General features: G+C 36.6%; 1 protein-coding gene across 5 annotated transcripts in view; it reads right to left on the reverse strand.

The window, feature by feature from the left end:
- znf536 (zinc finger protein 536) overlaps positions 1-22,242 on the reverse strand; it is a 576,486-nt gene that overhangs the window by 103,148 nt on the left and 451,096 nt on the right. For 3 of the 5 annotated variants that reach the window (XM_060838080.1, XM_060838081.1, XM_060838082.1), the window contains exon 6: positions 18,111-19,760. In XM_060838080.1, coding sequence (XP_060694063.1) covers positions 18,111-19,760 — 1,650 coding nt within the window. Of the gene's footprint in view, positions 1-664; positions 3,608-9,971; positions 10,077-18,110; positions 19,761-22,242 lie in introns of those variants that run through there. The other 2 variants (XM_060838083.1, XM_060838084.1) reach the window with 2 other exon arrangements.

Genomic DNA, 22,242 nt, shown 5'->3' on the forward strand with positions numbered 1-22,242 from the left:
TACTTATGAATAAATCAACTTTTAAATAAAATTGTTGTTTGAAAGTTCAAAAGTTACCATATGTGGTAATTGCTGGCTTAAAAATGTTCTCAGGATTAATATCAGAATTGAAAACATTATGGAGTTCAGCTACTGTTCTTACTCCTGATAACAGCAAACATTAATATTCTGGAGCGTCAACTAAATAAAGCACACTAAGTATCTAAGTTGAAAAACGCTGACATTAATAATTGATAATTGCAACAAAAAGGCAAACGAGGCCAAAAGATTGAAACATAAAACAACTACGTTTAGTAGAAAGTTTCCGAAAAAAAAGATTTTCTTGCTGATACTGAGTTCATTTGGATTAAGGCCACATTTTTCACATCATTATTCAGTGGATAAAAAGTATAGTATGATTTTAATAATAGCTTTTGTGGATAAACATCAATAGGCAGCCCGAGTCTCTTTAATGGGTTTTTTCATATTAGTTTTGAAGTTAAAGCAAGACAAATGAAACTCTCGGAACTGGTCTAACTCATATGTATCGCCAAAGCTGTAAAAAGAGGTCAGAAAATATCTGATAGGACATGCAGTGTCAGGCTATTAGCACAAAACCACTAATTACCCATCGGTCATTGTCAAATATTTTTAATACATTATTCAGTTTTAACCTACATACCATACTAATTTTCAACAATTTTATAAAAGAAACTTGTTCTGGTTTTGTTACCTTCTAAACACATGAAACACATATTGGGGGAGAAATTCAATTTACTTTTATCCTGTTTTAGCTATAAAATAGTTTCTGGGACTGCACATTTTAGGTAGCAACATTACAGAGCTGATCTCGTCTGGAAGCAAGTGGGTCAAAGTATCGGAAGTAGGCAGTTTATAAATGTTCAGAACTCCCATTTGCAATAGACGTTAGGCAACTTTACAATATTTGTCGGTCCCCAATGTAAAATTGAAATCGAAATAGATGAATTTGCACCAGACAAAGATTGCCCTAGAGCTCCAGGTTTTAAACAGTCAAACCGACGGACTTTAAAAGGACTCCTGGAGGCTGCTCAAAAAAATGGACACAAAACTTTTGAAAAGCTGCATTTCTGCAGGATCAGTAGGAGCGGAAGTGTTCACAGGATCTTCCTGCTAGTTGGCTCAGGACCTGATGGGAATCTGGATCAGGACATCCCCATAGTTTACATGTTTTATTCAAATGCAGGCTAATGCAGAATTTGTTTTTGGTTTTGTGCAGCTTATTTCACACTGGAAAACATGCAAGTTGAACTTCTCCCCTGCTGTTCTTTAAAGCCATATTCTCTCTCAAGGTGAACACAGGGAAAAGTAAGCAACTGCTAATGGTTGTTATTCTTCACATACTGACAAATAGTAATTCTATTTTAAAATATTCCTTTACAAACTACAAATAATCTTTTTTTAAAAAAAAAGCTACCAGACACTGACTACAGCTTGCTGAAGGTCTAGGCAAGATGTTTTCCATTTAATTAGCTGCCTCAGACTGGTACTGATATACTGTCAAGGCAATGTTGGCAGCCAATCTTAGACCCTTCTGAATGGATACTCAGGTTGCTAAGCACACAGGTTAATTAATACATAATGGAGAATTACACTGATAAAAACTGGGAATCAATTACAAATATACCATATTGACAAATGGCAAGTGTTTAACAGAAATCTGGAGGAAAATATGGCTTTAATTTCCATACATTTTATCGACTAGGTTTATATGGTAGGAAGCTCTGATTTTATAATTATGAAAGTTTTCCACTTACTCATTACAGGTTACTGGAAATAGAAGTTAGCTCAAACACATATACAGTAACTGGTTTCAAGATTTAAAATTCCAAGAAACAGATGCTGGTTCAATTTTCATAGCAGTTACCAAAAGTATTAATAAGACTTCATTTGAACTGATTTTTCAGTTGATGTGCCATTCAGACCAGAGGAAAAGCAATTGTCGATGTCTTTCAAAGTACAGGCACATCCTTCACAAATCACAACAGTAATCAGGCATTTAGCTTGTGAAGCTTCAGGCTGGTATATTCCAAACTGCTGATAAGGAGTTTAGAGGCCTGATTGTGTATTTTGAAAAGAATACAATACCCTTGAACTTTAGCACACTTAAGGAGACTTAAATAGTGGGAAAAATACATTTTTTATATCTTTTAGTGATAGGTATTCTGCTATAATTATAAGGCATTACCAGCAACTGTGTTCTATCCTTTTAAATTCACAAAAAATGTTATGTCTATTCTTGTACATAGAGAAATCACACCAGTCTTGCATCAGATGTGCACCTGTTCAAAGAGCACAGTCTGGATTCTAAGCACCATGTTACCATTGCATTCAATTAGAACATTGATGTATGCACGAAAATACACACAGCAGTAAGCAGTCTTTAATACTACAGGGCTGAATGGATGGTGTGATTGATAAAATTATAATATTCTACATTGTTTTTCATTGATATGAGTTATTCAGGTGCAGGGACAACCCCAGGACTTTACAGCTTACGCATTCACAGTTTGATAACAAATATATCTTTGATTTTATTGTATAGGTTTTAGCTTTGTGACTCAGTTGGACTACAAAACGTTACAAAAGTATAAATGAAATTTAACAAAAGGACCAGAAATTGCAGGGTTTGTGATGGTGCGTTAGCAGGGTTCACCATACTTACACCTCAGAGTCTGACCGTGATGGTAGGAAGCACAAGTATAAATGAATGTGAGAATCCTGAAGTTGCCATCTGTCATTTACCAATCATACATCACTCCCTACCCCGAACACAACTGGCTATCAGTGAAATCAATTGATCTGGTGAAAACATTCCCCTTTTTAAGTGTTACAAACCTTTGTTAGATACTGAGAAAGTTAAGCTTTGCTCAATGAGGTGCATTTCTTAAAACAATAACCTTACCAATAAATATAGCTGAGCAACTGATTTGACCCTGAAAAAATTGTGGAATGTAGTCTCCTGTATGAATTTTTACTGGAGTTTTAAAACTCGTCATCTTTGTTTTAATTTTAAAGTCTCTTCATGCTACTTCAAACTGGCTTAACTCAGTTTGTATGTGCCAATCTTTATTTTTGTTTATGAGTAAAATGCATAAATGTGTGATTGGAGTGTTAGTGCTTTTCATTTCCTAGTTGGTTAACTGAAAGATTGTTAATTTGATTGGCTCCTCGTACAGTTTAGTGACATCACTGCAGCTCCAAGTTTGGAATCCCCATTAAATTCAGCTACAAGCAACTGCACATCAAGAGAAAGGTATAGTTCTTGTCACACAGAGTGCTAGATCTGTTTGCGTAGCTTTCTTTGGAGGTTAATGGCGAGTACTGTTGGTTCGCCACTTTGCTGTTAACCACAAATTACAAGCCATTATCATCCTACTGATAACAGGCATTGTCCAGGCTTCAGTTTTGTATTTGCCATTTAAATTAGAAGACTGTGATGTTGTACTCAATTTTCATTTTCCTACTGAGTCACAGAGCTCTTTGCAGTGACATGCTTGTCTGTAGTTTCTAAATTCAAAAACTGTCATTGCAGGAGCTGCGTCCTGTCCAGGGGCCCAGGAAATTGTTCAGCACAGGGGTCTTTAACCTTAAACAAGCAGAAAATTTGCATGAGTAGAAATGTACTACTACAATTTTTTTTCCAGCATCCCTGTGGGACAATACATTGCTGTGACAGTGCAATTTTTAAATTGCCAGTCAAATATCTCAGATTAAAGGTCAAAATATTCTCAAATAAAGTAGAGAGGAATGATAAAGCACCAACAACACTTACCATCATAATTGCAGACTAAATTGCAATTGAAACATCTACATTTACAACAAAATGATATTGCATCCCATACTTGTATAATTGCAATACTCAGCATTTAGATGTCAAATGGAATTTATACAGAGCTAAAAGGAACAGGCTGCAATTCAGTTCCATGTTTGACACCTAAACAATAAAGACCCTCCTTGGAAACTGTGGCTAACAATAAACTGATCTTGGTGAAAATATCCTACTCATTGACTGAGCTCATCCAATTGTAACAAAACATTGCCCTTGAATCTAAGGAAGTTCCTCTACAATATAAAGAAACTCTAGGTGTTGACAGCTACATAATTTTATGTTAAAAATTAAGAATCAAATCTGCAAATTTCAGATGTTCTGGATACAAAACCCAAATTAATCTGAAATTTGAAAATGTCTACTAATACCAAGCACAGGACATGTACCCCTGAATACTTTGGTTCAATGAGCCAGGTTAGAAATAACTGTTAGAGTCATCAACCTCTTTAAAACAAAAAATGTGATTATAAAGTACAGTAGTGTTTCATGACTGGTTCTCCATCTGCTTTTATGGTCTTCTTTAAGCTTGTGAAGACAAACGTAGATAAAGGAAATTATATAACTATCTTATTCATAGAAGCAGGTTTCCCCATCACACCATCCATTGCCTCAAGTAATTCAAGAGTTTTTTGGTTCCACCAGATCATTTGCAAAGCCAACCCTGTATTATTTACTGCGCGTGAAGAAATGCTTCCCTACATCGATCCTAAATTTGTCTTTAGGGGTGGATACTAATAATTTCTACTAAATATTGTTCTCCTATCACTAACAACCTCCATTAATTGACACCCAAACTTTCAAAGGTGACTTTAGCCAAAACTTTCCTCATCCACAAGACACTCATCTGAATCTGTACTTGTGTGCGTAAATATTTCTATAAATGAGATTGGATTTAGAAAAAAAAATTCTATCTGCAATTGCTTTTGAACTTCAGATTCACTCAAGAATTTAACTGTTTAAAATTAACTTAAATCTAAAGTCATAACTAGTCCCCATAAGAATTTACTATCATCTCTTTCAGCTTCTGTCCTCACTGATTTTACAGTACAATTTCTTAATTTCCACCATTATCCCTTCAAAGTGCAACAGCCAAAGGGAAAATTTTGCAGTCGTTTTCTGGGAGCTCTGCAGGTGTGGTCAATGGGTGAGATAAAATGATCTGAAGGATCCTCCTATTGACCTTCCACCTACATTTGGCCTGTCAGCAATTTTATACAAAGCAGGAGAAGCCTTAGACAGCTCACATGCCCTCATCACAATTAAGACCTTGCATTGCCAATTAATGACCAGGGATAGGGGAGGCCCAGAATATCACCTTGTTTGGATCTCATGTGGCAGAAATCGAGAGGCAGCTCTCCCACTAATCCCTTTATGATCAGGTGATTCACTCCCACCTTAAGTTCTCTTTCCTACCTCTCACCACACGAGCCCCTTGAGTGTTCCCTCTGCTCCTGGTTCTCTAGGACCCTCACACTCCTCTCCCTGGGCACAAATCAATTCTCAAAATCTTTAAATATTATTTTGCCAGTTATTAATACAAAATGAATGCTATTGTTACTGCATCTGAAATTGACAAACTTAAGTTGGTTTTGCAATGTTACAGTATCATTGGTAAGCCCTTTCTCTGACACAAAAGCTCCCAGAATGACAATGCATGTAGAAGTTATGCTAATGTGCTCACAAAATCCTTTTGCAGATGTTGAGGGAAAACAAATGTTCTTCAGAAAGTTTCCTGTCTTTTCCGTATCTTATTGTGGAATCTTACTTTTAAGTCTCTTATAATCTAAGATGACTGCACTACAGCTATTGCTTTAATGGAATGCCATATGTAGAATGAGTTGTATTCCCATGCATGATGCTGTAACATCTAAACAACTCGTGTAATGCCATACCACCCTATTGTGTGCATTTCCAGATCAGTATAGTCATGGTGCATTACACCATAGAGTCATACAGCACAAAAACAAACCCTTTGGTCCAATCTGTCCGTATTCATCATAATCCCAAATTAAACTAGTCCCATTTGCCTACTCCTGGATCATGTTCCTCCAAACATTTTCTATTCATGTATCCATCCAAATGTCTTTTAAACACTGTAATTGTAGCCACATCCACATTTCAAATTTGTGAATTCATAAATAGGTATGCGCTGAACTACATCATGAACACAGTTTCAATGTACCTGAGATTACATACCAGTTTTACAGCTTGAACTTTTTTTAGCATTGTAAGCTATAAATTGTCACAAGGGAATACACACAAACTACTATTTAAATGTTTGTTTAGTTACTGAATTGTGGATTTCTATCGGTTTAAGTATCAATTATTCTGTTTACAACATGCCAGTTGCTTTGTGCTCATCAGAATTGTTCAACTAATATTGCAAAATTACTATACTTCACTAAATTGTATCAAGCACCCTTTGAATGTTGCTAGTCAGGTAAAATAGTAATGTCTATTGCAACTGATAGGATGCTCACTACCATTCTAGACTATACCCTTACAATTGTGGTGGTGCAATAACCTTATTTTCAGTCTTTCTAAAAAAGACAAACTTTCAAACCCACCCAGTAGGAAACCACTCAAATCAGATCCCTGCGTACCTTATTTTCCATCCAGTCAAGCTGGTTATAAGAACAGGCATGATGTAAAAATAGTGGCTTCAAAACCAACTCATGTAATACACCTAACAATGTTTTGTTTATAATTACATGGGATGTCTGTTGCAGAGAACCAAGATTATATTACATTAAAAATTGGGACTTTAATAAGTGATTATGATGTGAGATACTGAGCATTGTTTTCTTAGATTTAATTAGAAATGTATGTTTAATCATGTGTTAATTCTATTGTCCATGTGTTTAGCTTTTCTGAATATTACTTCATCTAAAATCAACTATTCTACATTCAAAGGACCAGCACTCAATGTTCAACGTTGCAGAGTGATGTGCACCTGGATCTAGTTTTCACATTAGCCATTGCCAACAAAATGCTTTGCATCTCAAAGTGAATTCAGAGATCAACCCAGACGAATGCAGTATTGATGACTTCATTACCAGCTTTTCCAAAATGCTGCTAGTCAGTATCAGGATAATAAAATCCAGACTGCATCTGTATTACAAAAGAAAAATGCAAGTGCCTCAAATTTGTATTACAAAAAGAACAGAAACTGCTAGGAATGGTCAGCAGGTCAAACTGCAAATTCTACAGAAGGATTGAAGGTTGGCCTGTTTCCTTTCTCTTTTCAGGTGCTGGTGGACTTGCTGTGGTTAAGGTTTTTGCATCTTTTGAGGTTAAGCACCTACAACAAAATTCATTTGATTACCATGACATTTTATTGAATCTATAGGTTATATTGAAATTCTTTTAACATCTAACAGAGATGCACCAGCCATGACAAAGCATTTGAGCCTATCATTATAACTTGTGTATCTTCAGTGAAATAATTTCTGGTCATTTTAATGAAGAACATTTCAGATTAAAAAAAAATACATTACATCCAATATTTATTTCCCCACAGAAACATTATAGGGCATTTTAGCTAGCAATAAATGAATATACATCGATACCTCACAGTAACAATTGGGTCAGTTGTACAAACAAAATGTTCCTCATGTTGACTACAGGAGTATGTTGCAGTATTTTGGAAGACACAAATAAATTTTGATCACTAGTCATGATAAACCACAGCAAATTGCTTTGTCCCTTTTGGTAATTTATACTACTGAAGGCTGAAATGTCATTGCACCAAAGTTATAGAGCTTGTACATCTGTGGTTTCGCACTGACAAATGCAGCTCCCATGTGCTTCACATTATACTAATTGCTCTAAAGAACCTGTTAAACAACAAATCTCAATGTTCCATTTATTAATATGAAGAAGGAATTTCTTTTACTGCTTCATCCTTTTATATTAGATATCCTCACAATCCCAGAACAAAATAATGAAGGGTTTTTGAGTGTGTGAGAAAATTCCATATAAAACACTTGAACTTAAAAAGCGTCGCACTATCTGAATTACCTCCCCAACTCCAAATAAACAATCCAAGTGATAAATAAATTGAAGTAATTTGGTTACTAATACATATTACAATGATACAGCACAAATAGGGTTAATGAAGAATGGTCTTTAATTCGTGACTATCGAGCCAATTGCCTACTTGTTCAATGCTGCATTTCATTTAAACTGGATGATGGTGTGTCCTTAAAGCAAGTTATGGTTTTCTCAATAACCACATACAACTCTATAATTATCTAGGCTTTCCACAGTAAATTAGACACAGTTGTCTGCCAGACATTTTCCATTCTTGTGAGAGATTTCAGGATATCTGTACCTTTATTTTTCCAGTCAGTTTTCTTTGTTTGTCTAAGTGGAACAGATGTAAACTATTGATGCCCAACCTTTGTCATTAAAGATGCAACTTGTTTCCAGTTGAAATCCTTGCAAAACAACATTTAAAGAGTCACAGCATTTGTCCTTTTTTGTTCTTACCAGGGTTATCATTGGTATCTCAAAATCTAGTTTATAAAACTATCGTATAATAATACAAGAGATTTTGAATCTATATTTTTAAAATAGAATTTAGGTAGGATAGTTCATGATTTTAATGCGATCATATTTATAATCACTAGTTACCTGAACTAAACTCTCATCAATAAATCTCCTACCTAAAGCCCATGCATGTTTTATTTAAATCAACAATGAAAACCTTTAAAGGTTCTGTTCACTTCAGCACAGGAACTATTCCGTGTACTAAGATTACAAATTAAAATTAATTTTTCAAAACCTTGGATTTGTGTAATCCTAAATCTGATATTGGTGAATCATGTAGGAAGTTTTTAACTGTACTGAAGTAATTGTCCAACACCAATACAGATGTCGTCCTAACACTGTTTGATCGTAAATATTAAAGTATAACATACATGCACAGTGAGGAGAAAAACAAAGAGGAATCTGAACAAAATGATCCATAGCCTGAATCAGACACTAATCAAGCTCTAAATATATTAAGTACATTGTCCCAATAGTAGAAAGCTTTTGTGGCAGATTAGTTTGACTAACCTTGCTCTATTCACAGAATCTCAGACTAAAGTCACATGGCCCACCTTGCCTGCACTGTCTCTCCGAACATTTTAACTTAATGACAATCTCTTGCCTGTTCCACAGAGTCCTGCACATTTTTTTTCTATTTATAGAATCACAGAATTATTACTGGAGTTTTGAACTGCACTAGTAAATACATGTTTTGGAGAGCCTGCTTTCTAAATAATTGTCATTGGTTAGAAGTGTAGTTAAATCATCTACTGTGAAAAAAGAATGAATAACAGCAAAAGCTAAACGACAAAAATATTCGAAGACACTGCAAGCAATGTAGAATCAATCAAGGCAATAAGGAACACAAACTAAGGCAAGCTGCAGCAGACATCTTTCATAAACATATAGAGTTTATTGGGGCAAGTAAAATATTTGTTAATGGATCATTTTCTATTTAAATATTAATTAAATATATTCAATTGAGTATTCAAACTATAGTTTCTCTAAGAAGTAGGCGATGCAGGCATTTGATAATAAAACACCTAATTTCATTACTTGTCATTTTATGATCTGTTCTCCTTCTAAGCATTAAATACATCTTTTAAATATCAATTTTGTTAAGTCTATACTCAATCTTTGGTAAAAAGTATCAATCATTAGGTTTAGTGCTAAGTTCTTGATAAGGTCTAACCTCAAGTTTAGTAAAGATTACAATGATCAAATCAGGATTAATTGAATTGACCACAGCAAGGTTAACTGGATGATGCAATATTAAATATTAGAACTTAACTTTTTACAGAGGAAAGTATAAATACCAATTTTATAAATCAATATGATCACTATTTATTCTGTAATAAAAATAAAGTAAATTAAGGCATACTGATTTGCAAAATTCATTTTCACAAACTGTTTATAAACTACCAAAGTTTAGAAGGAGATCTCAATTAATTTTATGGAAATGGAAAATAAAGTTAAGGAATTTAAGGGGCACTATATTATGAAATGTGCACTTGCTTGTTTTCTGTTTGTCAGTGCACTATATTGCCTTATCAATTTTGGTAAATGATTTTAATGCTGCAGCTCTTACCTGTATGTGACCTCATATGGGTCCTAAGATGGCTGGGCTGGTTAAAGACTTTACCACATTCCTTGCATGGGAACTCATTGTGCTTGCTTTGTGTCTTCCCCAAACCTAGGCATGCATATATTGTGAAAAAATTTACAGTTAGCAGCCTTGCAGAAGAAAGATTCATTGGTGAAAGTAAACAAGATGAGGCAGAAGATCCAATGTAATTATTGGCCTTTTCATTCTCAACATTAAAGCCTCAAACTATTACTTAATTTACAAGGTTATTGGCCCCTTAGCATTAGGGGTGTCATCCAATCCACTATTGCTACACCAGTCACTTTCCAGTGCAACATTATATTACTTTTTTTTAGTTTCCATGATATCTCTAGATTGATTGCAAGCAATGGTTAGTCTGAATTTTAAACATACCTCATCATCATCAGCAGCAAAACCATACTTAATAAGCACATAGTCCACAGTATGTCTGTACTTCTGTTCTGCAGATCTGTACACATTTGAGTGATTGCACTCACTGCAACAAATCATTGTATATAGGAAGCACCTGACTCAAAAAGAACTTGATTATATGTAATACCTTCATGTATAAGGCCCATCACATCATCATTTAGTCTACCAAATAAGCAATAATAAATTTAGACACCAAAGGCACTACCAACATAAGGTTCTTGTTATGCAGTGATAATGTCCCTACTTCTCAGCCAGAAAGTCTGGCTTTAAATCCCACTAGCCCAGAGATATATGCTACATATCCTAACAGGTGATTAAAAATATTTTTAAGTACTACCTACAAAACAGTCATGGTGAAATAGTAGTTTCCATATCTCGGAGTCAGTAGATTTAGGTTCAAATCCCACTTGATGCAGTGGTGTATTATAACGCATCTGAACAGGTTGTTCCAAATTGTTTGTTTTTGGGAACAGCCCACAATAAAATGAATGGAATGTTGATGGTAGCAAGATTGATTTGCCTGCTGGATCCCTTCAGCCTCATTATAAAGCGTCATACAGTCACAGAGTATGAAAACAGACCCTTCAGTCCAATGGGTTCATGTCAACAAAACTAAGCTCGTCCTACTGGCCTGCATGTGGCCCATTTCCTTCTAAACCTTTCCTAGTCATGTACCTTTCCAAATGTCTTTTAAATATTGTAACTGTACCTGCATCTATCTCTCCCTATGGCAGTTCATTCCACAGCTCTGTGAAAAAAGATGCCCCTCACATCCCTTTTTAATCTTTCTCTATTCACCCTAAATTATGCCCCCTAGTTTTGAACTTGCCCACCCTAGGTAAAGGACCGTAGCTATTCACCTTATATACGCCCCTTAAAATGTGTCAGCTTATGCAGCCTAAGGTTATAACTCAAACCCTCCAGTCCTGGCAACATCCTGGTAAATCGTTTCTGAACCCTCTCCAATTTAATGATATCCTTCCTAAAGCAATAAAACTCTGAATGTGGCTTGTTTACACCATAACAGAAATGATACAATTAAATATATTTTGTAGGTGTAATACAAATTATGGTTTCCCAGGAATAATTTTAAATGGAAAGGCAAAGGATTGTGGTGCAGTATCTGTAGCCTCTCCATTCAAAACACACATTTTAAAATAACAAAATGACTGAATCAAACACAAACATTGCATGTTCTAAACAATAGCTGCCATTATAATTTGATCTAAATAGACTAGTGGCTATATGTTAATAGTTCTGTTCGCCGAGCTGGAAGTTTTTGTTGCAAACGTTTCGTCCCCTGGCTAGGAGACATCATCAGTGCTGTGGAGCCTCCTGCGAAGCGCTTCTTTGATGTTTCTTCCGGTATTTATAGTGGTCTGTCCTTGCCGCTTCCGGGTGTCAGTTTCAGCTGTCCGCTGTAGTGGTTGGTGTATTGGGTCCAGGTCGATGTGTTTGTTGATGGAGTTTGTGGATGAATGCCATGCCTCTAGGAATTCCCTGGCTGTTCTCTGTCTGGCTTGCCCAATGATAGTAGTGTTTTCCCAGTCGAATTCATGTTGCTTGTTGTCTGCGTGTGTGGCTACTAGGGATAGCTGGTCGTGTCATTTCGTGGCTAGTTGGTGTTCATGTATGCGGATTGTTTGTCCTATATAGTGTTTTGTGCAGTCCTTGCATGGTATTTTATAAACTACATTAGTTTTGCTCATGTTGGGTATTGGCTCCTTTGTTCTAGTAAGTTGTTGTCTGAGCGTGGCTGTTGGTTTGTGTGCCGTTATGAGTCCTAAGGGTTGCAGTAGTCTGGCTGTCAGTTCTGAAACGCTCCTGATGTATGGTAGTGTGGCTAGTTCTTTTGGTTGTGGCATGTCCTCGTTCCGTGGTCTGTCTCTTAGGCATCTGTTGATAAAGTTGCGCGGGTATCCGTTTTTGGCGAATACCTTGTATAGGTGTTCCTCTTCCTCTTTTCGCAGTTCTGGTGTACTGCAGTGTGTTGTAGCTCTTTTGAATAGTGTCCTGATGCAGCTTCGTTTGTGTGTATTGGGGTGGTTACTTTCATAGTTTAGGACTTGGTCTGTGTGTGTTGTTTTCCTGTGTACCCTTGTGGTGAATTCTCCGTTCGGTGTTCTCTGTACTATCACATCTAGGAATGGGAGTTGGCTATCCTTTTCTACTCCTCTCGTGAATCGGATTCCTGTGAGTGTGGCGTTGATGATCCGGTGTGTTTTTTCTATTTCCGTGTTTTTGATGATTACGAACGTGTCATCGACCCAGAGTTTGGGTTGAATTTGTGGTAGGGCTGTTTGTTCTAACCTTTGCATAACTGCCTCTGCTATGAGTCCCGAGATTGGTGATCCCATGGGTGTTCCGTTGATTTGTTCGTATATGTGATTGTTGAATGTAAAGTGTGTAGTGAGGCACAAGTCCAGTAGTTTAAGTATGCCGTCTTTGTTGATAGGTTCGACTGGGATGAATTCGACTGGGAAAACACTACTATCATAGGGCAAGCCAGACAGAGAACAGCCAGGGAATTCCTAGAGGCATGGCATTCATCCACAAACTCCATCAACAAACACATCGACCTGGACCCAATATACCAACCACTACAGCGGACAGCTGAAACTGACACCTGAAAGCGGCAAGGACAGACCACTATAAATACCGGAAGAAACATCAAAGAAGCGCTTCGCAGTAGGCTCCACAGCACTGATGATGTCTCCTAGCCAGGGGACGAAACGTTTGCAACAAAAAACTTCCAGCTCGGCGAACAGAACCACTACAACAAGCACCCAAGCTACAAATCTTCGCACAAACTTTGAGCTATATGTTAATGTTAAGAAGATTAGCTGGCACTGTGAATTCACTGTTACTTTTAACTTGGAATTTATGCACTTATTGTAAATAAAAAGGAAACTATCCTCAATTTATATTCTGGTATGGTCTGAAAAAAGGTTACATTTATTGTGCCACTATTTCAGTAATCAATCTACGCCTGTTAAACTTAACACATTGGCTGCCACATGTCCTACATACCAGTCTTTGAATACTATTAGATTGATAACTGCACACGCTGACAGTTAGTTATATTTCAAACTATAATTGTAAGACAATTCGCAATGAAAGTATGCTTGAGATCTATGTCTGGATTTTCTTATAGAGTTTCACTCCCTGATATCTGACTATTAACATAGTGGGAATGATAGAAGTAGTGCTTCCCTTATAATATCTAAAAGAGTAAAAAATAATTCAGCAGGACAAACTCCCTGCACACTATTGAAGATTAGCTATCATCTTTGTGCCCTATCTACTAAATATGAATATATGCTGTGAGAAAATCATTGGTACAACTACTGGGGAGGAAAGTGTATGTGGGTGGGGTGGGGGTTGGGAGGATGCATCACCACTGTGTTTGCTGGTGTCTGTTATATTTCTCCCTTTCCCCTTACTTCAGATCCCAGATTGGCCTCTGACGTTCTCCCCTTCCCATTCTTTAAACATGATTACGCATCTAGGAAGAATTGCAGTGTTTTTTGAATAATATATGAAAATACAGGCCATTCTGCTCTCAAATCTGTTCTACCATTCAGTTGGTTCATGGCTAATATTTACTGCAACACCATTTAGTTGCCTTTGTTCCATAATCTGCTGATACTAATAAATCTATATTGATTACCAGTAGAAATGCTCTGAAAATCTTACTTCAGTATGTTTGGGACTCCAGTTGCTGGCTTGCCTCTTGTGTCTATATTTGTCTAACTCTACATTGATTTTTGTCCATATGAACAGTGATCCTATATAAAAGCAACATAAATTATTGAAGATATCTGGAAAATTTGGGAATTTCAATTACACCATTTATTTCTAACTGACAGATTCTAATTGCATTAATTTAATTTTAGTTCAAAGATGAAAAAGAACCAAACACTTTTTATTACTGTATCTTTGTAAAGTATGTAAAAAGAGCGTTTTACTCTAAAGTAAGAAATCTGTTATGAACATGTTTATTTAACTTTCTGAAGGAGTAACAAGAAAGATTAACAATATGGAAAACTGAGATACAGAGTTAATGCATAAAAGACTGAAAATAAAATGCAAGAGAAAAGGTTCTGCCTCCAGTAAGTTGTAGAACTTATAGGCACAGGTGCAAGTGAGGCTTGTGCAAGGATGCATACATCAAACTCTCCTGTTCCCAATTTTTCATTCTTTAAATCAATAATTTGTTTCATTTATTTTTTTTCATGGTATTTGGACATATTTTAAGCAAGGTCAGCATTTGTTGCCCCATCCCATATTGTCCTTGAATTAAGTTCCTTGCTCAACCACTTCAGAAGCTGTTCAGAGTTGACCATATTGCCTTGGGTCTGGAGTCACATATAAGCCAGTCTAGGTAAAGCTAGCAGGTTTCCTTCTCCTAAGAGCATTAGCATGCCAGATGGATTTTTATGACAATCATTTATCGTTACATGATGATTGTTGCTGACACTAACCTTCAATTCCAGATTCATTAATTAATCAAATTTAAATTCCAACAGCAGGAACCTCCATCTAAACAGGGCATCAGCCTGGGCATTCCTGTATTAGTAGCCCAGTGAACAGCTCATTTAGAAATACTATAAATTATGAAAGCTATCAATCTGAATTATTTCTCTCTCCACCAGTACTGTCTGACCTGCAGAGTAATTTCAGCATGTTAAGTTGTTCCATTTTTCTAGCATTTGCGGTATTTTGCTTGAACGTTCCAGTGAAAGGCTTTTATGTGGATTCCTTGTTATCACAGGAGTCATGTTACATTTGGGATATGATATATCAGGCAATTTACAAAGCTTCAGACAGTATCATATCAAAAAAGAACTACTTGGCTTTCTTTTATATGATCACACTATGTAGTTGCACCTCAATTCCTTGATCATTTCTGGTACTTGTCTCTTGTAAATTATTGTGTATTTACTCAAAGTCATACATAACAATCTTACACAGTTAATGGGCCTGTTTTAATAATAAATCAAACATGCATGTATAAATTATTTCAAACTGCACATAAAAGGTTAAAAGACAATAATTGAATTCAGATGACTGGACATGATCTGAATGTTATACTGTATAGTGTGTATAATTTCTTGGGCATGGTTCTTACATACAGTTAATGTATATGTACAAATTACATGGTGAAAGGCACCTTCTATTTCCATCTGTCCTTTCTTACATACTTTTATCTTCAAGCACCTTCTTTCAGTCTCTTCGAGTGCATGATTATGTTCAGAATTTCCACTCCTCTGTTTTCAAATTACCAAATGCAGTATTTCATCAAACTGAATGCTTAACATCTTACAGAGTCAGAAAGACTTTCTTTTTAAAATAAAAGAGTAACTAGCACTTTTTCTCTACTTTTATCAGTCTTTCACAATATGGATACATTCATTTCACCTTTGCGATCAGCAGCAAAGTGAATGTTTGAGTGCAAGCCTAAACCCACATTTGCTTTTGAGTTTGGCAAAAGTTTACGATACTAACCACTTTGGTCACTGATAACCAGCAAGTCCCCTACTTCTAGAATAAGATAAGGATTTGTCTCTTTCTCAGTCCCAAATACTCTACTGTCATGAGACATATATTTGCCCAGTAATTTAATAAAAATCTGTTCACATAATTAATGGGCCAATGTGACAGCACAGCAGGTCACTCAAACTTATCTCTGCTGCAATGCAAGTTAAGTGCCTCAGCTGTAGTAATGTCAGAGCCACTGAAGTAACAATTTCAGTTGTAGCTGACAACTACTGGAAAATGAAAAACCTTCCAATATGGCAGGCAAAATGATCAGACATGCTCGATGTGGTGTGGCACACCTCCAATTAAAGTTCTGGTGGCAGACTAATGACCTGTTCCGGAAAAGCCTATCAAAGCATACACTTTGTCTGCCTTAAACACCATTGGACAAGCTGGGAGAAGCATATATCTTGTGATTTACAAAAATAAAAACAGGCTTTAGGTATGAGTTCCACTGATACAAATTTAAATAGTGCAAAAACACAATGTTGGGCATGCGGAGTTAAAATTCTGGATTTCCATATAACAGCAATGCAGGGTTTTGTTACTTGCAGGGTAAAATGTACGAGCACTGATGCTTGTACACATGAACCTGACTTTACAAAATTAGTAATGGTTACACAGCTGAAACATCAGAGCAAAAAGTAAGTTCATCCATTGTTCTGCCTGTTTTGAGTTTAGCAAGGCTGTGCATGCCAAGCTTAATACTTCAATTCAATTCGGCTTCACCATGTCCTTTCCTTGTCTGGTCAACTGCATAAAATCGTCACTATTTCATTAATCTGTTAAGATAAAAATCAAACTCAAATCTGCAGTCCACAACTTTAGGATTCACTTTGGTCATTGGTTAATTATTTAGAGTTAATTAAATTTGTGCATAAAACTGCAGTCAAAGTATGCTTGTATACAACAAAGCGTAAGATCTATTGAAATAAGGAAGTCTTTTATTCATGTTATGACGATCACATCTCTCAAAGTGTTTCATGTGGAATTAATTATGTTGAAGTGTAGTGACTGTTGTTCAGTCAACAAAATGTAAACATGTCAAATTTATTTGGCAGCACTTCCTAAATCTATAACCTCCACCACCTAGAAAAACAGGGACAGCAAATCCATGGTAACACCACCTTCATGATCCTTCCAATTCACAGGCCATCCTAACCTGGAAATACATCAGTGTTCCTTCATCACATTGAGTTAAAATTCTAGAACTCCCTACACAACAGCAATGCAATAGAACTTTCACCACATGGACTGCAGTAATTCAATCAGGCAGCTCATCAGCATCTTCTCCAGGCCAAAAGGAACAGGCAATAAAGCTGACATTGCCAGTGACTCCCAAATCCCACAAATTTATTAAAAACTCAATCAAATATCTTTGCCATTTCAAAGTGACGTCTTCCTTCCTGAAAATTGAGTTGTACAGTGCAGAAGAAAATCCCATGAAATGGATAACAGTCAGAAAAAACACCTTGATCTCAACAGTAAATCATTTAAAAGAAAATAATCCATAACATTTACTACACTTCTTTTTCCCCATCTGTAGCCAGTTCTCTTCTAGGTTTGCAGAGTTTGTACATTATAGAAATAGAATTATTTTCAAAATGTGACAGATATTTAATTGGACTGCACAGTTAGGTTGCCAGTAACACTAGACTACTTCTGCTACAGGTTTTTTTTTTCGCATTTATCAGCTCTAACTCTGTTCTGGTGGAACATGTGTTACAACTAAAGACCAATTGAAAGTCCATAAATAAACTCCTAGATCATTTTCTAGTTACTCAGTAGGAAGTAACAATATGATGCTTCACTTGTAAAAGTATCTATCTGTAATTGAAATATGTCCGAAGTCTTTTCACTTCCATGGGTGACTCTCCCATTAATCAAACTTTCATTCCAATTTTCTGAAACTGAAAGATTTTGTAAGCTATTAAACATTTGCTGTGAATATCTGTAAAAATTGATTGGAAACAGAATGGCTTCAATTTTGATATGCAAACTCGAGAAAAGGGCAAAGAACAATCGAAAGGAGAGTGCAACAATATTGTGAAGTTATGCTGAAATTCCATAAAGCCATGCTGTAAAGGTTTTTTTTAGCTGTCTAATGTGTTCATTGCTTTTTGAAAGTTGGATTTATTTGACACCCACCTGATAAATCTGATCTCTTAGTGTTGCTGCTGCTGACTGAACTATTTCCAATACCATTGAAAGCTGCCATGTTGTCTGTGCTGTAAGCTCTCAGAACAGAGAGCATGTTCATCTGCTGGTCCAGAAGCTGATGGTCATGGACATGCTCCTGTTTGACCAGTCCTGGTGGAATATCATGAGATGGCAGAAGATTTAAATTGTGCCAAGGTCCACCTTGAGGTTTACCCATGGAGCTCAAAAGGTTCTGTGAAAGAGCTGCACTATGAATTGGATCTTCCTCGTCAGAACTTTCTTCATCAGAGGTTAACGGTTGGTTTAGGTCTGCTAATGCATCTTGATCATCCACATCTTGATCATTTACAGACCCTGTGTCATCATTGCATGGTTGATTACCAACTTCACCAGAAGGACTCATGCTTGCAGCTCCTGCTGAAGCAAGGTTCAGTTTATTTGCAGGTGGACATATCATTTCGGATTCATGAGCTGTACTCAAAATAGGTGTTCCTGGACCACCAACATTTGAATATTTATTGAATTGTTTGTAAAAGTCTGTGACTAAAGAACTCAGGCTGGAGTCCAAGGGGTTAGCAAAAGGCTTCTTGTGATCTCCCAAAGAATCACTAGATAGGCCATGTTGTGAAATCTTATCAGTGGAGGAATCAGCCTTGTCAAGTGGCTTTGCAGCTGTCACATCTTGCTTATTAACAACAGGAGACACTGGCAGACAGGTTTTTTTTGCAACAGAGGAAGGCTCACCTTGAAGATCATTCCCATTTCCAGCAATTCCTAAAAGATTTTCCTTCCGCTTTGATTTTCCCAGGTGATTTGCTTGAAGGTGAAGAACCATTAACTCCATTGATGAAGTTGTGAAGGAACAGAATAGACACCCATGCCAAGTAATATTATCCTGAATGGTAATGGTTGCACCAGGGATTGAGGCAGAATCACGTGAAGGAGGTCTCACAGATAAATCCAATGGTTCATATTGGGATTTTTCTGCAGTTGATCTTGATTTGACAACCACTTTTGTTGCAGATGGTTGACCTTCAGCCCTTCCTTCACAATCATCCGAGCCTACATTCTTTGTGTGTTTCTCAAGTGTTGGTTTTGAGCTAGCCTGTTTTGCACTTGTGGTTTCATTATAGACTCTTTCCATCATTTCTTTCTCTTTCTCCAAAGATCTCAGTCCAAAAGTATCAATAAAAGCTTGCAAAGACCCTTGAAAGTTGACTCCATTTCCAGCTAGACTCTGGAAAGCTCTACTCAGATCAGAAAGACTGGGAGTTTCTTCACTACATACTTCAGAAATAGTTTTCAAATTTTCAGATTGATGCTCTGCTGTAACACCAGCTCCAAGTCCATGGCACTCTGCAGATGAAAGAACTCCTATAGGCCACTGCTGTGGGACCAAGCCACTCCTGAGGTCAGTTCCTGGCACACTTTTCGATACTCCTCTCAGTATCTCTGGTCTAATAAAAACCTGGCTTTTGTTTGCTATCTCTTCAGAATGTTCTTGATGCGTGTGGGACTGACCCAACAAAGGACTTGTTCCATTCTGCCGCTCCCGGTGGTGGCGTTCTAAGTGATACTTCAGGGATGCTGACTGGGTTCCAGCATAGTCACAATGAGGACACTTGTACGGCTTTTCTCCTAAATAATTGAAAGAAAGTAGCAAGTTTTTATTTTTGCAGACAAATATTCCACCACAATTTGGATTATAACTATTTCTCTAGTGTAATGAAAAAAAGAGAAATCATAGTTTTAAAAAGTCTCAATGAGTTTGAACATACCAAATAATTTCAAAGCCTTAAACTTTATTACATTCTATATGATATTGAAATGAATGATTTAAGACTTACAATGCAGTAAATCATGGATACAATTAGCAAATGACATGTTGTGCAAGTCATTTATCATTATTTGTAGAGCATTATTCAAGAATTAATTTAACAATTTTTAGAAAATAGGACTGGTTTAAAAAATATGTCTCTGATTCAAAGTGTATTCAATGCTTGGTGTAAATAAAACACTTTTTTAACATGCACAATGGCTTGTGTACATTTATATCCATTTTCATTTAAATATGCAGATTTGTATTTGCACTGGTTGGATAAATGTTCAAATGAAAACAAATAAAAGGAGTATTATACTGTGTTCATGTAGCAGGGATTTTTAGAATAATATTCTCCTGTTGTGCATATATTTCCATAATTTATTTGTTTTGAGAGTTTATATATTTCTCTCCTATGTTAAATAAAGGTCATGTACTCATCCAGCTCAATTTTTCAGCAAAACTCTTTATTTTCCTCCATTTCCTTCACAAATTACATTTTCTTTTAAATGGAATATTAAGGACAACAAAGATGTGAAATATAATCATTGCGTTCCATCTATTGTGCCTTAATCAACTTCTATCAACAAGTTTCTTTTGTAGTTATAATCGCTTGTAAATCAGAAACAAAGCAAAATGGGTTGAATAGCCTCTAATTAAAACACATCCTTTCACGTTCACTAATCTGAAGCAAATGGGGCATTAGAATGCTGCCCTGGATTGAATCAGCTCAGTTAATAAGGAAACAAACTGAGGATTCCAAACTCTTCCTCAGCCAAAGGTGGTATATTATATTTTTTTTTAACCATAAGTTGTTGCGTGGTTTAAGTTCTGAAAGTGCTTCATGCAAAACACATAAAACTGGTCAGAATTTTTCCAATGGCTAACCAAGTTGCTATCCTATTTTTCACAGCTTTAGCCTGCCATTCAGTACTAACAGGTATAAAGCCATTCAATGTTTTGTCTGGAAATTCAATGGCACCACCTCTGCATGGTTGTAGGATCATGCATTAAGCACCAGAAGTGAGGTTCCCAACAAACTGGTAAAGGTAAAAATAGAAGCCTCCAAGACCTACAGCTGAAAATGATGTGAGGACCTTTTCATATGCACAGAGTGAGATGAAGACCTATAATGTTGGTCTGCCCTGTACACAGTTGGCAGACATTAAAGGGGTCACTTCAGAGTCCCAGCACCAAAGGAGAAAAACATACCTGAATATTGAGTGATTGCACTATTTCTACTTGAACAAGGAACAAAGAAAAATGTAAGCTTATATAGCACCTTTAATATTGTGAAGTACCTCAAAAGATTTAGAGGACAGGAACAAAGCAGAATTAGTCACAAAGCTTTTGGTACATATAACAAGTGCTGGATGAGGACACACTTTTAAGGAGGGTTTTAAAGGAACAAAGAGTGGGATAAAAAGGCTTCGGAGTAAACTTCAGAACTCAAGGCCTAAGCAGTTGAATGCACAGCCACATATGATGGAGTAGTTAAAATCAGGAGGCTAGGTTTACTTGAGAACTGAAGATGAGTGCAGGAATCTTGGAGGGCTGTGAGCTGGAGCAGATTACACAAATAGGAAGTGGGTAAGATATGGAAGGATTTGAAAACAGAAATGAGAAACTTAATATCACCATGTTGTTTGTTTGAGAGTTAATGTAATCAGTGAGCAGAGGGGTGATTGTTGGAACTTGGTGTGAGCAAGACAACAGTGTTCTGGAAGGCCTCAATTTTCTGGAAGGTAGAATATGGTGGCTATCCAGCAATGTGCTGGAGCAGTAAACCTAAGGGCAACAAAGACTCGGTGAGGATTTCAGCAGTAAATATGCTGACACAGTTCTCCTTCAGCAACTCTCACCCCATCCATTATCAATTGCTTTCCCCTCTCCTGAATACCAATTTCTTCCTGATTGCTTCCCCACTTCTCTCAGGAAATTATAATCTTCACTGACAAGCAGCTTGGGAGTAATCCGAAAGTGTCAGGAACTTGCTAGTCTCAAGTAAATGGTGACAGAGACTAAATTTTGGATGTGGGCATGCATATTATTCCAGCACCGAAATTTGTTTCAATATACATGCATACAGAATTACTGCCCAACTATGGCTTTGCTAGTTGGCTGACTGGTATGAAAGGTGCTGGGCCATGCAGTCTAGAAACATCAAAGGCTTGATGACAAGTTAGAGCTTAGCTCACCAATTTCAAACGGTCTAACAGTAGGAAAGCTACAAATTTTCATTCTTACGTCATGTGTGGCAGCATTGGGAAAATGACTGAAACCTAAAACTCAGCACAGGAG

The sequence above is a fragment of the Hemiscyllium ocellatum genome, chromosome 17, assembly GCF_020745735.1.
Source record: "Hemiscyllium ocellatum isolate sHemOce1 chromosome 17, sHemOce1.pat.X.cur, whole genome shotgun sequence".
Lineage (NCBI taxonomy): Eukaryota > Metazoa > Chordata > Chondrichthyes > Orectolobiformes > Hemiscylliidae > Hemiscyllium > Hemiscyllium ocellatum.